Raw genomic sequence first — 17012 nt, 5'->3', positions numbered from 1 at the left:
TTTGTTGCCTGTTTTATTGAATCATTTCATGTATTGCTATGTATTTTATATGTATTATCCTACTAGAGAGGCCCCTTCCCCTCCACCACTCCCTTCTCCCTTTGTGTTGTGTCTTTTTAGATTGTAAGCCTGAGGGCAGGGAACCGTCCAATTAAAAAGATTGTATGTACAGCGCTGTGTAAATTTATAGCGCTTTATAAATAAAGGTTAATAATAATAATAATAATAATAATAATAATAATAATAATAATACTCTATCATAAGTGCCTCAGAGAAAGTGATATATTTTGGGAAATACAGATATGATGGGGACCTCAAGCCAACTGTATTATCCTTTTGTGTGTCCAAGCCTCTTGTACCAATGTACACATCTTCAAAATGCCTGTTTGTCTCTTGCACACTTTAGATAAATGTGCTTCATGATCATATATGGCATAATGATATACTTCACAATGTTTTTAAACAGAACATTGTGCCTTACAAATAAATGGGTAACCAATAAACACTGCATTGTGTGTGTGTGTGTGTGTGTGTGTGTGTGTATTGTATACATATTTCCTGTCCAGCCAAGTACTTACAACTGGATATTTATTTATTTATTTATGCTAGAACATCTGTTCCTTTACAAACATCTGTTTTTTAGTATATGTTCTATATTCAAAGCTGACCCATAACATGTTTGTGACAAAAGATACACACACACACCATCATGGGTGGCAAAAATGTTATATTCTACATAATTTTCTCTTTGCTCCATTTAATTATACCTCATGGCCTGTTATCCAAAGGAGCCAGCATTCCTCAGCCTAATGATAGGGACAGCCTGTTCCTCTTGAGTTCACATACTTTCCTCCCACTCAAAGAAAGAAAAAGAAAGAAAGAAAGAAAGAAAGAAAGAAAGAAAGAGAAAAAGACAATAAGAAGCACATTTGTGCCTCTCTGACTGTGCGGTATAAATGCTGTTAATGCAGCATTCATTTTGTCTCACATATGACTGCTGGTCATGCAGGAAGAAATTTGAAAGAAAACAGATGTTGCTCTTAGTCAACGCACGTTTACATTTGTTTTAGGGGCTGATGTAAAAGTAAGCCATTGTAAGCCCCACGTGGGGCAATGACTTCAGATGCTCACAGGAATGGCAAGAGGGAGGCTCACAGGCAATTTAAACCCCATGTTTCAAAACACTTTTGCTGTGAGAATTTACCATCTTGTAACACAACGAGATATGTATAACCTAGTATCAGCTAAGTGATCCATGGGAGAATAATGGTAATAATGTTCATCAAAAAAAAAATCCATAAGACATCATTAGTTCCTCCTCTTAATTGATAATGAGGGAGATAAATAATGAAAGCTTTTTCCTCCACAGGACTCTTGCCAGTGATTATAAAGTAGACACAATCTGCTTTGTTAAAAAGAAACATCTGTTTTATGCTTCTTAATATGTTTTCCTTTCATATGAACAGGCAGCCATAATTGTCCATAAATTTAACAAGTACAACAAAAGAGAGCTAAATCTTTTCCTAATTAATGTCGGGCTTTGCTTTTATTTCCACTTCAACTACTTTTCAATTACAATTTGTAATTAAATTGTCACACATTCCTAGTACATTACTCACTTTCATGACAACAAACGAGATCATAGGAGAAGCTCTTGCATAATGCAGCTTTTCCTGGTTAAATTAACAACCTCTAGCTAAACAAGGGCAGGTTCCAATTATTTTCACTCCAAGGACTGCTCTATTTCAGTTTTCCCAACCTGGCACTTCCAGATGTGTTGTTCTACAACTTCCATCATCTCCTTCCTGCGATCATGGGGGTTGTAGTAGGTCTTACACCTGGAGGTGTCTGATTGGGGAAGGCTGCTCAGGTGATGATGCTCTCTCAATGGCCTATCCATACTGGAGTGATATTTTATGGTATACCAACATGACACAGAGAAGTATTTGGATATCCTTCAGGTGGCATGAAGCAATTGTAACCTTCCTCCATTAAAAAAATAATTAGGCCAAAACAATTTTTTTGTTTTGGAAAATAAGTTTTGGAAAAATTGGAAATGTAAACATAAGATATGGTCTTTTTTTCATATGTGGCAGATCTATGTTAAGGCACAGAAATATTGGACCCAAATTTATTCAGTGCTAGAGGACATATCAAGATAGATATGAAACTAGATGTTTTTCTGCTTGAAATACTGACTGATCAAAATAAGGGGGGGGATATAAAAGGGCACTACAATATATGATTTCAGTAGCAAGAATAACATGTGCTCAGAGAAGTAAGGACACCGACATACCAAGCCAAGAAGATTGGCTCTTGATGATAACTAAACTTGCTGAAATGACCAAATTGACAATGTTCGTCAAAGAGAAATCTTTGAAAAAATCTTAATTGGGAATTGTCTATTATATATTTGCAATATCAATGGGGATACAAATCAATTTTAGTTTTTGTAAAACAAAAAGTGTTGGTAGGTTGTAGAGCCATAAATATGTTGTTATATATGAGGAAGTAGAAAAATAGTGGCATATATCCATCAGGGCATATATGCGGGGAGAAACAGTAGTATTTATTTTTGTTGAGTAATATAGTTTAGGACCTTATTGCACCACTAGAAAAATCCAGTTTACCTCTCCCAAGTGGAATTCTAATTCAGAAGGCAACCAGGTCCTATCACACGTAATTTGCCACCAAATACAGCCTGGATGCATCCCAGGTCTCAGGAGCGCTCAGCAAGCCGCTTTTCAAAGTCGGAAAACTCCTGACTTTGAAAAGCAACTTCCCAAGCATTCCTGGGAGCTGGGTTGCATCCGGGCTGTTTTCTGCTGGCGAATTCAGCGACAAATTACATGCGATAGAACCTGGCTGCCTCCTGAATTAGATTTCAACTCAGGAGAGGTAAACTGGGGTTTTTTTTAGCAGTGCAAGAAACTCCTTATTAATTCTGTTACTATTTTGTGCGTTTTAGAGAAATGATTGTTGTTCAAAAATCCTTTTAATGCCTCCTCCTCTTCCCGGCACCTGTTAGAACAACTCTATTTTTATAAAATTTTGGAGTGTGGAGCTCACTCTGAGCTCAAACTGACCACCTAGCAGAGCCGCCATTTCTCCGAAGCAAGAAGACCATGGAGGCAGCTTGCCAGGGAAGAGGCAGGATCCCTAGCACATGGAAATTCCCCAAAGGTAGCTTGAGAGTTATTAATGAGGGAGCCAGCACCTCCAAAACCAACACAATACTGACTGTTTGTTCTCAGTCTCACACTTAATGGGCCAGGGATCAAATCAATGACCCACCCATTTACCTGTTGGTCTTCCTCCGATTGTGTCAAGACCTGACTGCATTGACCAGGCTATCCTACACCTCGGCTTAACAAAGCCCAGGGGATTAAACACATTTGTCTAAGTTTCAGCCAAATCATTAAGCTCATCGCTAGAGGCTAGATTTCGCCTATAAAAACCCTTAAATTTGCTCAATCAGGTGTGCTACTTTCAGAATAGAGCTTGGCTCCACACTAGACTGGACTTTGATTTTAGATCCCTTGGCCATTTCCCCCCCACATTCCCCATGTCATTCATGAGCCACATCTGCATGGGATTCCCGGAGAAGCCTTCAGAAGTATCACCCATAGTACTGCCTTTCTCAATCTATTCCCACATTTCCCTCCTTTACTTTCATTGAACATTGAGTGTGTGTGCTTGTGTGTGTATGCCCTTTGCTGAATGTTTGTTTTCCCTTTATTAAATATTTGAACTTCAATTGGAGAAGTCTGTCTCCGCGTCATCTCTTAAGGGATTATTTTGCCCTTTGGTATACAATAAGGGACACGGTCTTGCGAGGGCATTATTAACCCCCCTCTCAGCAATTTGAGTTAATTAAGCAATCCCCTAATTAGAAACTTCCTAACACACCCATGGAAGCAAATAAAGCAACCCACTGTACAATTTTTATTGCCTTTTCTCAATCGTCTTCCTCTTGGCTTCATGATTGGACCAGCCCTGCCCTCATTTATGGCTAGAGCCTCCCAAAACTCTGCAACTCAACCATTAAAGTTATTTTTTCAGCCTTACTCGCCATAATTCGCATTTTCCATATACAGTGAAAAAAAGAAAACAATGCCAAAAATAAGAAACTTAATAAAGAAAATTATTTTGCTGAAAGGATGACCTCTGCTTTCTGAAACATAATGAATAAAGTATTAATACACCATCCTGATTAACTTTATTTTACATAAATGTTTCAAATTCAGCCTGGATCACAAGCTGACATGCAGCTGCCAGAAGGCAAGAGGCATTGCAGCTGTGAAATCTGCTCCCTGAGGTCCAGCCACCAAACCCCTTCTCTTGATGTTTTTGGAAAGGCTTAACATTCCTATTCCTGATCCTAAAGTCCTTAGAAAGTCTTGTTATGACTGATTTTAATCTTGTCCTTTGGGATATGCTTTACTCTGCTGCCAACCTGATAGAGAATTAAGCAAAATCAAGCATTTTCTTGTTTAGATGCGAGCTTGGGAAGCTTTGTACTTTTAAAGGCAGCCTATAAATAAGTGAAACAAACAAAGACAATTAGGAAAACTGGGGCCTGTTACAGACTGCCAAAATAAAGCTGCTTCGGGTCTCTTCGGAGGTATGCTATTTAAATGATGCATGGGTCCTAAGAGCCCGGAGGAACTGGAGTGCAGCTTTGGTGCAGCTTCTGGATTCTTCGGATGCATGCATCATTTAAACAGCATGCCTCCAAAGAGACCTGAAGCAGCTTTATTTTGGCAGTCTGTAACAAGCCTGGGTGACTATTTTGAATTAAAGGCTCAGTAAACTACAGTCCGTCTGTCCATCCATCTGTCCCCCATCCCCCCCAATCCATTGGATGGCCATCTGTCGAGAGTGCTTTGACTGCATGTCAGGGGGTTGGACTGGATGGCCCTTGTGGTCTCTTCCAACTCTATGATTCTGTGCTCTTCTATGTTTGATTGTAGTGTCTGAGAAAGCTGTTGAGTAGGGATATGGGAGAACCCAAGCATCCTTGGCTTGTATATATTTTCAACAAGTATAAATTCCAAATAGCAAATTTTGATTTTGCCATTTTATATAAGGGATACCATTTCAATATGCCATTGCTTTTAATGGGACTTGCACATCCACAAATTTTGGTATCCACGGGAAGTCCTAGAATAAAATCCCAGCAGATACCAATGGCCCACTGTTCAAGCACACATGTACACATACACTTACAAAAATACATGGAACCATTTTTACATGTAGCAGTTATAATGCATAGGCCATTTTGAATCCTGTCACTTGGGAACTGACAGCATGAGATTTAGCCTTTTATATGAAGTCCAGGAAATTGTATCCACATCACCAGAAACATACTTTCCCCTTCACAGCAATTTCAAGACAAAAATAGACATTGTGGGCTTTGCACAACATGTTCTGCAGGCAAGGAAACTCTGAGGAGTACAATGTCATCTCACACATTTTATTTTCTGTACCAGACTGGAGAAGGAGGAAGAGGTGCCAGGTGGTTGCTTTCAGCACTAACCAGACAACCACATCATTATGATAAGGTCTGCTTTTAACTGTAACCACTTCAGTCAAATAGTGCTTCCTTCTAATAGTTTCCCACAAGTCAACCCAGATGGGAAGTTTACTAGGCTAAAAGGAAGAGGAAAGGTGATATGCGAAACATGTCTATTGCAACATGGCAGAACAAAAGAGATAAAGATTGTTGTATATTTATCATCTGTTGGTTTTTCTTGGAATTGAACATGGTCTGCTGTGCGCTTATATTTTTTTAGTCATGCCATTATCACAAGGCCAGTAATTAAAAGGAGCCCTTACATACAGTAGAGGCCTCCACACAACTATGTGTTGCCCTGGAGGCATTGGCTATCCACAGTGTATATAAACAAGAAGCCAGTATACTTCATGGTAGTTCTTAACAAACCAAACAGAATAAATTCCCCAATGATTAAAAGAAGCACTCGAGGGTAAAGTGCTCTTTCATTCACCAACAGTGGAGGGGAAAAATCTGATACAAGGCCATTCTGTTTTCAATGTGTATATCAGACTCTATTCTTAGTTTAATAATTGTTTTGGTTTGAGTGGATAGGTTTCCCAGACCTATATCCAGTTTTAACTAACAGTCAAGGTTTCTTCACAATGGCCTAAGGGGTGGAAATCATGCAACCTCCGATATATTGTTGGGCTGCAAGTCTCAGCAGTTCTAGCCAGCTTAGGTGAGGATACTAGGAACCATCTGGAGACCTGGATGATGAACAACATCTGGAGAGCTTGGCTTAAATGCTATTGATCCTCCCAACTCAAGTAGACCCATTGACTCACTAGTAAACGGATTCCCCATGTAAGGCAAGGCTCCACTGTACTTGAGAATTGCCACACTGTCCTTTCAGATAGCACTCCTCCTTCTTTGTCTCCCTCTCACATCAATGTCTTTTGAGAGAATCCTGGCCATCCCATGAAATTTTAATTCTAAAATCCACATACCTGTGGGGTTAGCTTCCCAACTCTCTGCATTATTGGCTCGTTCATCACAACTTCTACTTTGCAAGCATCCTTCTCCTTGGGGATGGAAAACTGCAAGTCCTCTTGTGACAGGAAGACAGACTGACCCTTCATCACTTTCATCCCACGGTTGACATTGACAAAGGAGGAGCAGATGCCTCTCAGATGAAGTACAAAGAGCAAAAGGAGCCTGCTGTTCTCCATCATTTTAGCAGAGGAGAAAACCTTGTTGAAGGGGAGGTGGCTTCTTTGTCCTTGCAAGGGAAGCTTCAACATCTATTCAAGGGCATCAGGCAATGGTGTCCTGTATGTTTTGTTAAGCATGTCCTGCATAATGAAAAGTGGATAAAGAGGACTCAGCTTAAGATCAAGTCCAGCATTTGGAACCACCAATACATTTCTCCAAAAACCAAGGAGAGTTAAAACAGAGACAGAGCAGGAAGGAAAAGTTTTCACAAGTGAACAATTTGCTTTGACATCCCACAAACTGTATTTTATTTCAGGTAGCCTATTTAGCTAGGCTAGCATGGGATTGTTCCCAGGCAATGGAACTTGCTTTAAAAGGAAGCTGGATGTCCTTTTTCTTCCATCATTAGTGCAATATGCAGTGGCATCATTAAGGGGATGCATGGAGTGAGGATAACACCAGGTGACGCCCTAAGAGAGGGTGACCCCACTGCTCCCCAAACATCTGCCTTTGGCTACTGTCAAAATCCTAAGCTCTACAAGTCCTGCTAACATTTCAATAACAGCTTTAAGACCAGAAATTTCCTTTTGCAGTACGATCTGCCTTTGGCAGAAACAGGCTGTGGCATTTGACTGTGCCTCTTTAAAATGCTGAAGAGATGGCATGAATGGGGTGAAGCTCAGTGGGAGGAGAAAAGGGAAGTTCAAGGGCATTATTATTATTATTATTATTATTATTATTATTATTACTTAAAATTTAATTTTTAAAAATTAAAATTCTTAAAATTTTAAAGCATTTTTATTCTATTAATTTTTTCTTTCAGAAACATCACATTTTACTGATTTTTTTTCACTTGAATCACATTTAGGCTGTGTGTATGATCTTGTAATTTAAAGATATAATTTTAATTTTGCTAGTTCTTTATGTCACAACTATTACCATTAAAGTCAGTGAAATATGGGAATTTCAATTTGTGAGTTACATCAATACAAAAAAAAATTCCTAAGAATTCTGTATGGTGTGGTATGGGAGCAGGTCAATGGGGGGAGTGACACCATGCGTTACTGTACTGGGTGATGCCAACCCTAGTGACAGCACTGCCAATATGTTATTTTATTTTATTTTGGTTGGATTTTGGAAATTGATTGCTTCTACTTTCCTTATGCTTTAAATTGCTTTTAATCCATTTGTGTTTCAACGTTGCAATTCATTCTTTGTAATGTCCTACATTGGAAGAGCCCTCCCCTCCCTCCTTCCAACTGTCATCTTCTGGCCTTAGAGGGAGTGAAAGGACAGGCCCAACGACATCAGGCCCAGCCTCGATTAAGAAAAGAGCCCTCCCTCCAGTCCATCTGCCTTGGTCCAGGCCTCAGAGGGAAAGAAAAACCACTGGACCTCATCCCCTTTCCCTCCACCATTCCCTTCTCCTTTTGTGTTGTGTCTTTTTAGATTGTAAGCCTGAGGGCAGGGAACTGTCTATTATCCCCTCTGTTGTAAGCCACCCAGATTCCCAGTGATTGAGTGGCATATAAATAAATCTTATTATTATTAGGATGGCAAAGTCCAATCCCCTACTCAACAGCAAAACTATCTGGGCCAGTTAGTTCCACATGTGGAAATAACAAAAGTTAGGTTGGGGTACTACAGTGGTGTTACTAGAGCTGGTGTTGCCCCAGTTCAGTAACTCAGCTGTCATCCCCAGGCTGACTGGCACATACCCCAGCTGGCCCCCTCTGCCAGCTAGGCCTCCTCTGCCATGATGCGGGTGGGGTGCTGCTGCCACTCAACAGTCCCTTAAGGTATGGGGGAGCTGCTGGCTAAGCTGGAAAGGGAGGTGCCTCCTAACTGGCCAACAGCCCCACCAGACCTGGAGGCCAGACCCTTCCCACCAGTGGCTTTTGAGAAGCAGCAGCACCTTCTGGATGGGGTGCTGCTGCCACCCTGCAGCCCCTTCTGGGTCTGGTGGGGCTGCTTGCTAAGTGAGAAAGGGATGCAATGGTGGCAGGAGCGGCCACAGATTCCTTTCCTTGTGGAAGGGGAGTAGTTCATGGTCACTGCTGTTGTCACCCGCACCTCACTTTCCCAGCCTGTCCAGCAGCCCTGCTAGATCCAGAAGAGGTTGTCAGGCAGCAGCAACACTCCACTCCCCAACAGTAGCCACAGCCGATGGATGGCCAAGATGCCTTGGCTAGCAAGGTGGAATGGTCAGCAGGTGTCTTGGGACGGATGGTGAACAACCAATCCTTATCTGAGGTTTCACCCAGTGTGTTCCATACCTCCACACTCTCCTTTGGCTCTCCTAGGATACTTAATACTGAGTTAGAAACATTAAGCAATACTTGTAGCTAACAGCAGCAACAGACTGAGCACACTCTGTGGTATAATTATATTTGCATAGGTTAATGAAATTGTTGCCTTGAATTCTGGTTTTGAATTGGAGAATAAAGTGATTGAGTTGTTGAAATAAAAAGTTTATTTCAATTGCTGAAATAAAACATATCACTAGTTGTCCTCATCACAATTATAGGAAATCCATATCAGCATGCTGCAACATCCAGTAAAACTAAATCTGACCAAGAGGTGAATTGTCCATGACAATAGAACAGTAAATAACAATGATTATCATTATCATTATAATTATTATTATTTCTTACCCACCTCTCCCCATGGATTGAGGCAGGGCACAACAACAATTAACAAAGAACAACAGTAGAAAGCTCTTCCATTCCCAGATCATCATTATTAGAAAACAAGGTCTAGACTGTGCCCTACAGCATGAATGAGACAGATATCACTTGGGACAAACCCATGTAGACTTCTGAAAGGATAGCCTCAGCATGAATGTTGAAGTCCCCCAGCCGTGGGGACTCCAACACTATCCCTGAGACCACCTGGCTAGCTCAGGTATGGAGACTGTTGAGCAGCGGGGTGGGCGGTAAACCAAGGGAATCCCTAACCTGTCTTGGCCACTCATCTTCAAATAAACACAAACCCTGATGACTGAGGGATACAGCACCTGGCCAAGGGATATTATCCCAAAAGACCACTGCAACTCCACCCCGACCCAGTGCAGGTATTGCTTGCTGCTGCACAGAGAATGGGCAAAGCTGGGAAAGATTAACCTCAACAACCACATAAAACCAGGTCTCTGTAATACATGCCAGGTCAAAATTTTCATCCAGGATAAAGTCCTGAATGGCATTTTTACCATTCACTGACCTAGCATCAAGCAGCAGCATTTTCAACACATGTTGACTGCAGCCATGGCTATCCAGATTATTTGGAAGGGGGTTCAGTTTAGAGGTGACCAACATCCTACTGGGAACTCTTCCCCCAGGATGGTGCAGCTCTCTCTCATTTCTGTATCTTCCTCTACCAGAGCACCATTACCTCCCTCCCTTTGTTGGCAGCAGATCTCCCCATGCATACAGGAGTATGGCCTCTCTACGAGGCAGGAAGGTAAAGTAAAATGGTTCAGGTACAGGAATACACTGTGCATCTTACTGCTGCATTCAGTTTTTTAAAAGTATGTAAAAGTTACTAAAAATAAAGTAAAAGTAAAAGGAGCCAGAGTGGTGTAGTGGTTTGGCCATTGGACTATGACTCTAGAGATCAGGGTTCAATTCTCCACTTCGCCATGGAAACCCATTGGGTGACTTTGGGCGAGTCACACATTCCCAGACCCAGAACACTCCATGATAGATTCACTTTTGTTTTGTTGTGTGCCCTCTGTCTTATGGACCTATCATGGAGTTTTCTTGGCAAGATTTGTTCAGAGGAGGTTTGCCTCCCCCTCAGCCTGAGAACATATGACTTGCTCAAGGTCACCCTTGGGTTTCATGGCCAAAATGGGAATTTATCCCTGGTCTCCACTACACCACACTGGTTTGCCTTAGGGTTGCAATAAGTTCAAAACGTCTTGAAGGCACACAACAACAACAACAACAACAAGTAAAAGGTAAGCTTAGGCTGATATGCCAACTGCGTCCCTATCTGGACCGAAAGGACCTTGAAACGGTGGTACACGCACTAGTAATCTCTTGCTTAGATTTCTGTAATGTGCTCTACATGGGGCTACCTTTGTAACCAGGTTCAGAAGCTTCAATTAATTTTAAACGCAGCAGCCAGATTAATTACTAGGACTTACAGGTCAGACCATATAACACCTGTCTTAAAATCTTTACACTGGCTGCCGATTAGCTTCCAGGTGCAATACAAGGTGTTGGTTATTACCTTTAAAGCCCTACATGGCTTGGGCCCGAGTTACTTGAGGGAACTCCTCTCCCTACACAATCCGCCCCGCACCCTCAGGACAACAGGGAAGAACCTATTAGATTATCCAAAGGTCAGATTAACAGCTACTTCCAAAAGAGCATGCACAGCTATGGCCCCCAAGTTATGGAACAATCTGCTGGAAGAGATCCGCCTCATCTTGACCTTAGATGCCTTTAAGAAGGCACTAGAGACGGATCACTTCCGGCAGGCATTCCCACCAGACCTTCTGTGAAGAACTGTAGATAACCTCCTTTATAGTTCATAACATCATAATCCGACCGATGCTTTGTTGTTGTTATAATAAAAATTTTATATAGTCTGATGTTTTTATGATATGTATTTTAGATATAATTGCCATTGTATGGAGATTTTTCTGGTTGTAATCCTGCTTCGATCCACTGGGAGAAGTGGGAAAATACAAATAAACTTATTATTATTATTATTATTATTATTATTAGACATTTTCATTAACTTCTGAAAAATGATAAATGTTATGTTTCTAAAAGAAAAAAAGGATTATTTACAATCCATTTACAGGTCAAGGCTGTGTTTGCTTTTTATACATACACAACTTTTGTGAAAGAGCACTGATCCCCTTATCTTGCCTATGTCAGCCTCATGTACTCAGGCAGTTAAGGTTTATCTAAAGATCAGAGGAAACACAGGCACAGTTTACCTTCACAGCCAGCTTTCAGAAGGCTTTGAAAGGCTGCCGCAGGCATTGTTGCAACATCAGTTGCAGCCTACACTAAGATGTTTCATTAGTAAGTGGGTTTTTTTAAACCTTCTTGAATGTTGCTTATTTAGAGATTTCACTTCATCGAACAATAGGCCACAAGATCTTTTGCTCATGTTGCCATTTGAGAAGGCATTTCTACCACCAAGTTCTGCTTAGAGGAGCTTAACTGCATTACTAGTATCAAGACTACAAGAAAGAGAGTGGATAAAGAAGAGAGTTGTCATGCTGCACATTGAGCAAAAAAACACAGAGGACAGTGGTAAAGCAAAGCCACAAATTTCCAGTGTATGGCCATGTTTGCAATCAGGCAAATATTTTTATATAAGCCAACTGTGGTCTTTGTTTCTCCCAAATGTACTCATTATTCAACATGTGACATTTGTAGATCACTTAAGGAAATGATGGCCCAACTCACCTCATTTATTAACTATTGTAAGCCTGAGGGCAGGGAAATGTCTAATTAACAATTTCTAAGCTGCTCTGATAGCCTTTTGGCTGAAGAGCAGGGTATAAGTAAATTATTATTATTATTATTATTATTATTATTATTATTATTATTATTATTATTATTTAGGGATTATGAGCATACCTCCCAATTAGCTTTGTAGTTGAGCCAGGGCTACAAAGGCTGAAGCTCCGGGACTTTTTGATAAGCAGGGACAAGGTCATCAATAGTTTCAGTGCTCACAATTGTACTGTAACAATTTACTGCTGTCACATACAAATCATGCCTCTTATAAGCAGTGGTGTCATTGGGGGTGTGGGGAGTGCTGCCTGCACCAGGTGACACCCCAGAAGAGGGGTGACATCTGGTTGGGCCCTCCTCCCACTGCACCCCTCATGGTTTCACCATGGCCACAGGAGTCTCCTTATGAGGTGACCTTTGCTGCCGTGGAGAAGGAGAGGACTGAGCATCCTGTCCTGCCTTTCCTGCTGCAGCAGAGGCCTTCTTATAAGGAGACTTTCACCGCCATGGCAGAGGAGAGAGCGAAGCATGCCCATTTGGCTGCCACCACCCTCCCACTGGCAGCCTGCCTCTGCATCGGTTGACATCAGGGGTAGGAGCACCACTGCTTTTAAGACAAAGTATTTGGGATGCCTGGGTCCTGAATTGATTGGTTTGCACATGTGCTCATTGCAACAGTCCCCAAAATCCTCCAAAGAAAATGAAAAAATAGAAATACTGTTTCTATTTTTTCATTTTCTTTGGAGGATTTTGGAGACTGTCCAAGTAATCCATAAAGATGGCCTGTAGAAAGAAGAAAATACTTCTAGTAAATACTATTGAGCTATACAAGTTCTCAACCAACCCAGAACTCAATACATTAATTCTTATTGAATCCTAACCCAAAACTGTGACAGGGGCAATGTTATTCACTAAATGCCTCTTGCATTCTTATTTAGTCAGTCTTATGCTTTACTGAAGAAACAAAGGACTATACAAAGATGTTTCTGATATAATATCTACAGAACCAAACTCCAGAGAAAGTGATAAGCCACAGTCTTTTAAAGAACTTTGCAAATACTTTTGTTTTCGTTATTTAATAAACTATTTCATTATTTATTTAAGAAAAGAGCAAGATGCTCACAGAAATTGGAAAACAATCATAATGTTAATTCTGTTATAATAATAATAATAATTTGTTTTATTTATATACCGCTATTCCAAAGATCATAGCGGTGAACAGCAAGCAAGCTAATTAGCAAGTAAGCTAATTTGCCCCCAACAGTCTGGGTACTCATTTTAGTGACCTCGGAAGGATGCAAGCCTGAGTCAAGCTTGGGCCCTTTTGCTGGTCTTGAACTCGCAACCTTGTGGTTTTGAGTTAATGGCTGCAGTACAGGCATTTAACCACTGTGCCACCAGGGTTATGGCTGGCAACCTGTCAATGACATATGCATGTGTAAATAAGTAAGTTTTCTGTTGACAGTGTCAGAAGCAGGGGTTCACATAAAGCAACACTGTGCATTGGGAATTGAACAAAGGGCGAGGGGGATCCGTTCTGGACCCCCCCCCCCCCGCGTTAAAAAAAGTGCATATGCTCGAGCTCCATTGAAAGTAATGGGGCTTGTGCATGTGGTGGTGGACGCGTCGCCCCTTGCACCCCGAGCGGCATTCAGCATATGCTGAAAACCGCATATAGTATGATGCGGGCGCACTGTACATTTGGATTTCACAGTGGCACCCAGTTATTGCCATTTGTTATGCAAAGTTTCTATTCTGTATGGGAGCTGTGTAGACCTGGTGTAGCATTTATTTATTCATTGGATTTATATCCCGCCTTTCTCCCAAAATGGGATTCAAGGCAGATATCTTTGTGGGAACCCCTGAGAGGATCTTGGATCGCAGCCACAAAAATACAAATGAAAAACCAGTTTTGCCTAACAAGCTAATTTAAATGTTTGCTCTTTCTAAATGTTGGAGAATTTAAATGAGCATGACTTATCTGGGAGCCAGTTAATATGTTAGAGAGAAATAATGTATTAAGCAGAGGTTTCTGTGTCTCACCCCCAGATGGCCCCTGTAAATCATAGGTTGCTCTGCTAAAATCTAAGCTCTGTTACTCAGTACAATATATCTAGGAAATATTATAATTTTGTGGAGGGTCCCATTTTTCCAAAATGAGGAAATGAAGTAAGAAAACAACAGTAAGTAAATTGACAGCAATGAATGATCTTTCCAAATGGGCAAAAATTTTTCTGAACTATGATATAGCAATACTCTACCTAGGTTGGGTGAAATGAAGTGCAATCCTTAGCTGGTTTACTCAGAAGTAAATCCTACTGAGAGGCCCAGCATGGTGTAGTGGTTTGAGTGCTGGACTATGACTCTGGAGACCTGGGTTTGAATTCCCCCTTGGCTATGGAAATCTTAGGCAAGTCAAACTCTCTCAAGACTCAGAGGAGAGTAAAGGCAACCCCTGAAGAAATCTTGTCAAGAAAACCTCATGATAGGGTCACCTTAGGGTTACTATGGGGGTGTACAGACCGGCACTTTATGCCAGCCTGTACATGGACTAGGGCTAGATAAGGGCTGAGTATTTACACACTTAAAAACCCTAGTCCGCCGCCCAGGCACCATCTTGTCATGCGCCCACTCAGACATCTCATGCCATGATGACGTCCATCATGCGCAGCATCCAAATGGTGCTGCGTACAAGGAGCGTCATAAGGCCGTACCACGGCCCTTATGGCGCCCCTTCTAGGACGCAAATAGGAGCCACGTTTCACTTTTGTACAGTCCCTATAAGTTAGAAATGTCTTGAAGATATACAACAATGAACTCAATATGGGTCACTCCATACTAAATGGCTTTGGAATTGCAAAGTGAAGTACTAAACAGTCTGTATGCTGGACTGATGCTCATTCTTGTTTTGATAATAAAGGACATATTGATTAAGCTGAGTGAATTTAACCTCTCAGACATATCACATGTTGGGTTACATACATATCCCTAAAGATCCACTCTGAGAAAGTAGACTCAAGTCTGTGAAAGCTAATGCCACCAACTACAGCCCGGTACACACAGGCGGCAAAACGCCACTCCTCTAGGCAGCTCTTTTTTTGCAGCATCATAAGGGCTGTGATGCAGCCATATGAAGCCGCTTCTGCCGAGAGGCAGTCTGTACGCCTGCCATTTGGATGGGCGCATGCACCTATGATGTCACTAGGGCTGGGTGTGTCTGGATGCCCAGCCCTATCGAACCCTAATATCGCCAAAACATGCCCATCTGTACAGGGCCTACCTTCTTTCAGTTAGTCTCAAAGGTGCTACAAGATCCCTTTGCATACAGATCCATTTGCTGTTAGTTCTGTCCAATGCTTCCAAGAGTGGCTGTGACTGCTAAAATAAGAGATCGTTGCTCTTGACTAATAAAAAAAACCCTCCTTACACTGTTTTTTGTAGTTTTTACTCATTCTCCCCACCTCCGCTACCTCCTTGGGGGATAATAAACCACTCAGTAATTTAAATAATTGTTGCTAGTAAACAGAAATACAGTATGCCCTAAAAAGATTACTAAGCATTTTTGGCTCTCTTTGAAACTTCATTTAACAAAAACAATAGATACAATGCTGCTCAGTGTTAGATACTCCAAAATACTTGTCTTTATTTCACCCATGTATCCAGTATGAGAAGAACAAGTCCTTATGTTGCTTCTTCTGGGATTCTGGGACTTCTATAGTGGACCAGAGTTTGTGATAAAGACAGAAGAAGCTAGGTCAAAAAACTGATACAAATAGGGATTCTGCATGTGTATTTCTGTGTGTGTGTGTGTTGTGTGCCTTCAAGTGGTTTCTGATTTATGGGGACCCTAAAGCGAACCTTTCAAAGGGCTTTCTTGGCAAGATTTGTTCTGAAAAGGTTTGCCATTGCCTTCCTCTGACGAAGGGAAATGATGCAAGCAAGTAACAAAAATTAACTGATTTTTTTAGGTTGCAATCCTATAGTCATGTACCTGGGAATAAAACATAATGAACTCAATGTGGCTTGCTTCTAAGTAAACCTACAGAGAATTGCAATGTTCCTGATACTGTCAGAACTTAGTGCTTTGTCCTAGTCACCTCTTAGGATCATATTTCCTTGGGTCCCAATCTGGGATAAAAGCAGCATATTAAACAAATAAAAAAGATAAATCCCTCTCCTAAACAACCTCTCAGAGCTCATGCTTTAGAAAAACCTCTAGCTTTCCTGGAACTAGGAACCCTTACAGCATTCACAGACCATGGCATGACATTATTGCACAAGCATGGATTCTGCACCATGCACTATACATACATCAAGTTAGGTATGAAAGAAGATAAAGGAAAGAGTACTTACAGGTGATGGCATTCCTTCTGTAGCTCTGGCAAAAGAAGACACTAGCTGGAGGAGGATAATGAGAGTTACTGACCCAATAATCTCTGGTTTGAAGGACTTGCAAAATGAGAGAGAGAGAGAGAGAGAGAGAGAGAGCAGGAGAGGAAGAAATCCAAGGAGGTGGGCTGGGAGCTGAAATTCCAGTCTTTCTGGTCAGCTTGCTTGTATTTTTCTTTGTACTAAACATCCACATTAAAAAGTCTCTGCCATCCTGTCTGCTAGACAGCTGCTGGCTTGAAAACTTCCAGAATACAAAAGCTTCAGTGCTCTCTACGATAAGGACATTCTAAAGATGCCTTCAAGTGTTTACACTGAACAATTTTTTTTGGCAGAGACCCAGCACTCCCTCCACCCATTTCTTCTTCTTCTTCTTCGTTCATTGCACCAGGACTACCTCTCCTCCTCTCTGTGCATGTGTGCGCGCACGTGCC

The 17012-nt window shown here is 41.3% G+C and overlaps 1 protein-coding gene across 8 annotated transcripts in view; it reads right to left on the bottom strand.

The window, feature by feature from the left end:
• The window catches only part of FREM1 (FRAS1 related extracellular matrix 1), a 99488-nt gene extending 82681 nt beyond the window's left edge, over nucleotides 1–16807 (bottom strand). For 6 of the 8 annotated variants that reach the window (XR_006102463.1, XM_042454585.1, XM_042454586.1 and 3 more), the window contains exons 1-2: nucleotides 16543–16807; nucleotides 6505–6849 (exon numbers count right to left, since the gene is read on the bottom strand). Coding sequence is in view for 7 of the 8 variants with exons in the window: in XM_042454585.1 (XP_042310519.1) it covers nucleotides 6505–6798 (294 nt within the window). In the remaining variant the exon portion in view is untranslated. The remainder of the gene's footprint in view (nucleotides 1–6504; nucleotides 6850–16542) is intronic. The other 2 variants (XM_042454582.1, XM_042454583.1) reach the window with 1 other exon arrangement.
• Nucleotides 16808–17012: the final 205 nt, after the last annotated feature.

Source organism: Sceloporus undulatus, chromosome 2 (assembly GCF_019175285.1).
Source record: "Sceloporus undulatus isolate JIND9_A2432 ecotype Alabama chromosome 2, SceUnd_v1.1, whole genome shotgun sequence".
Classification (NCBI taxonomy): domain Eukaryota; kingdom Metazoa; phylum Chordata; class Lepidosauria; order Squamata; family Phrynosomatidae; genus Sceloporus; species Sceloporus undulatus.
This window is presented reverse-complemented; position numbering and strand designations above follow the sequence as displayed.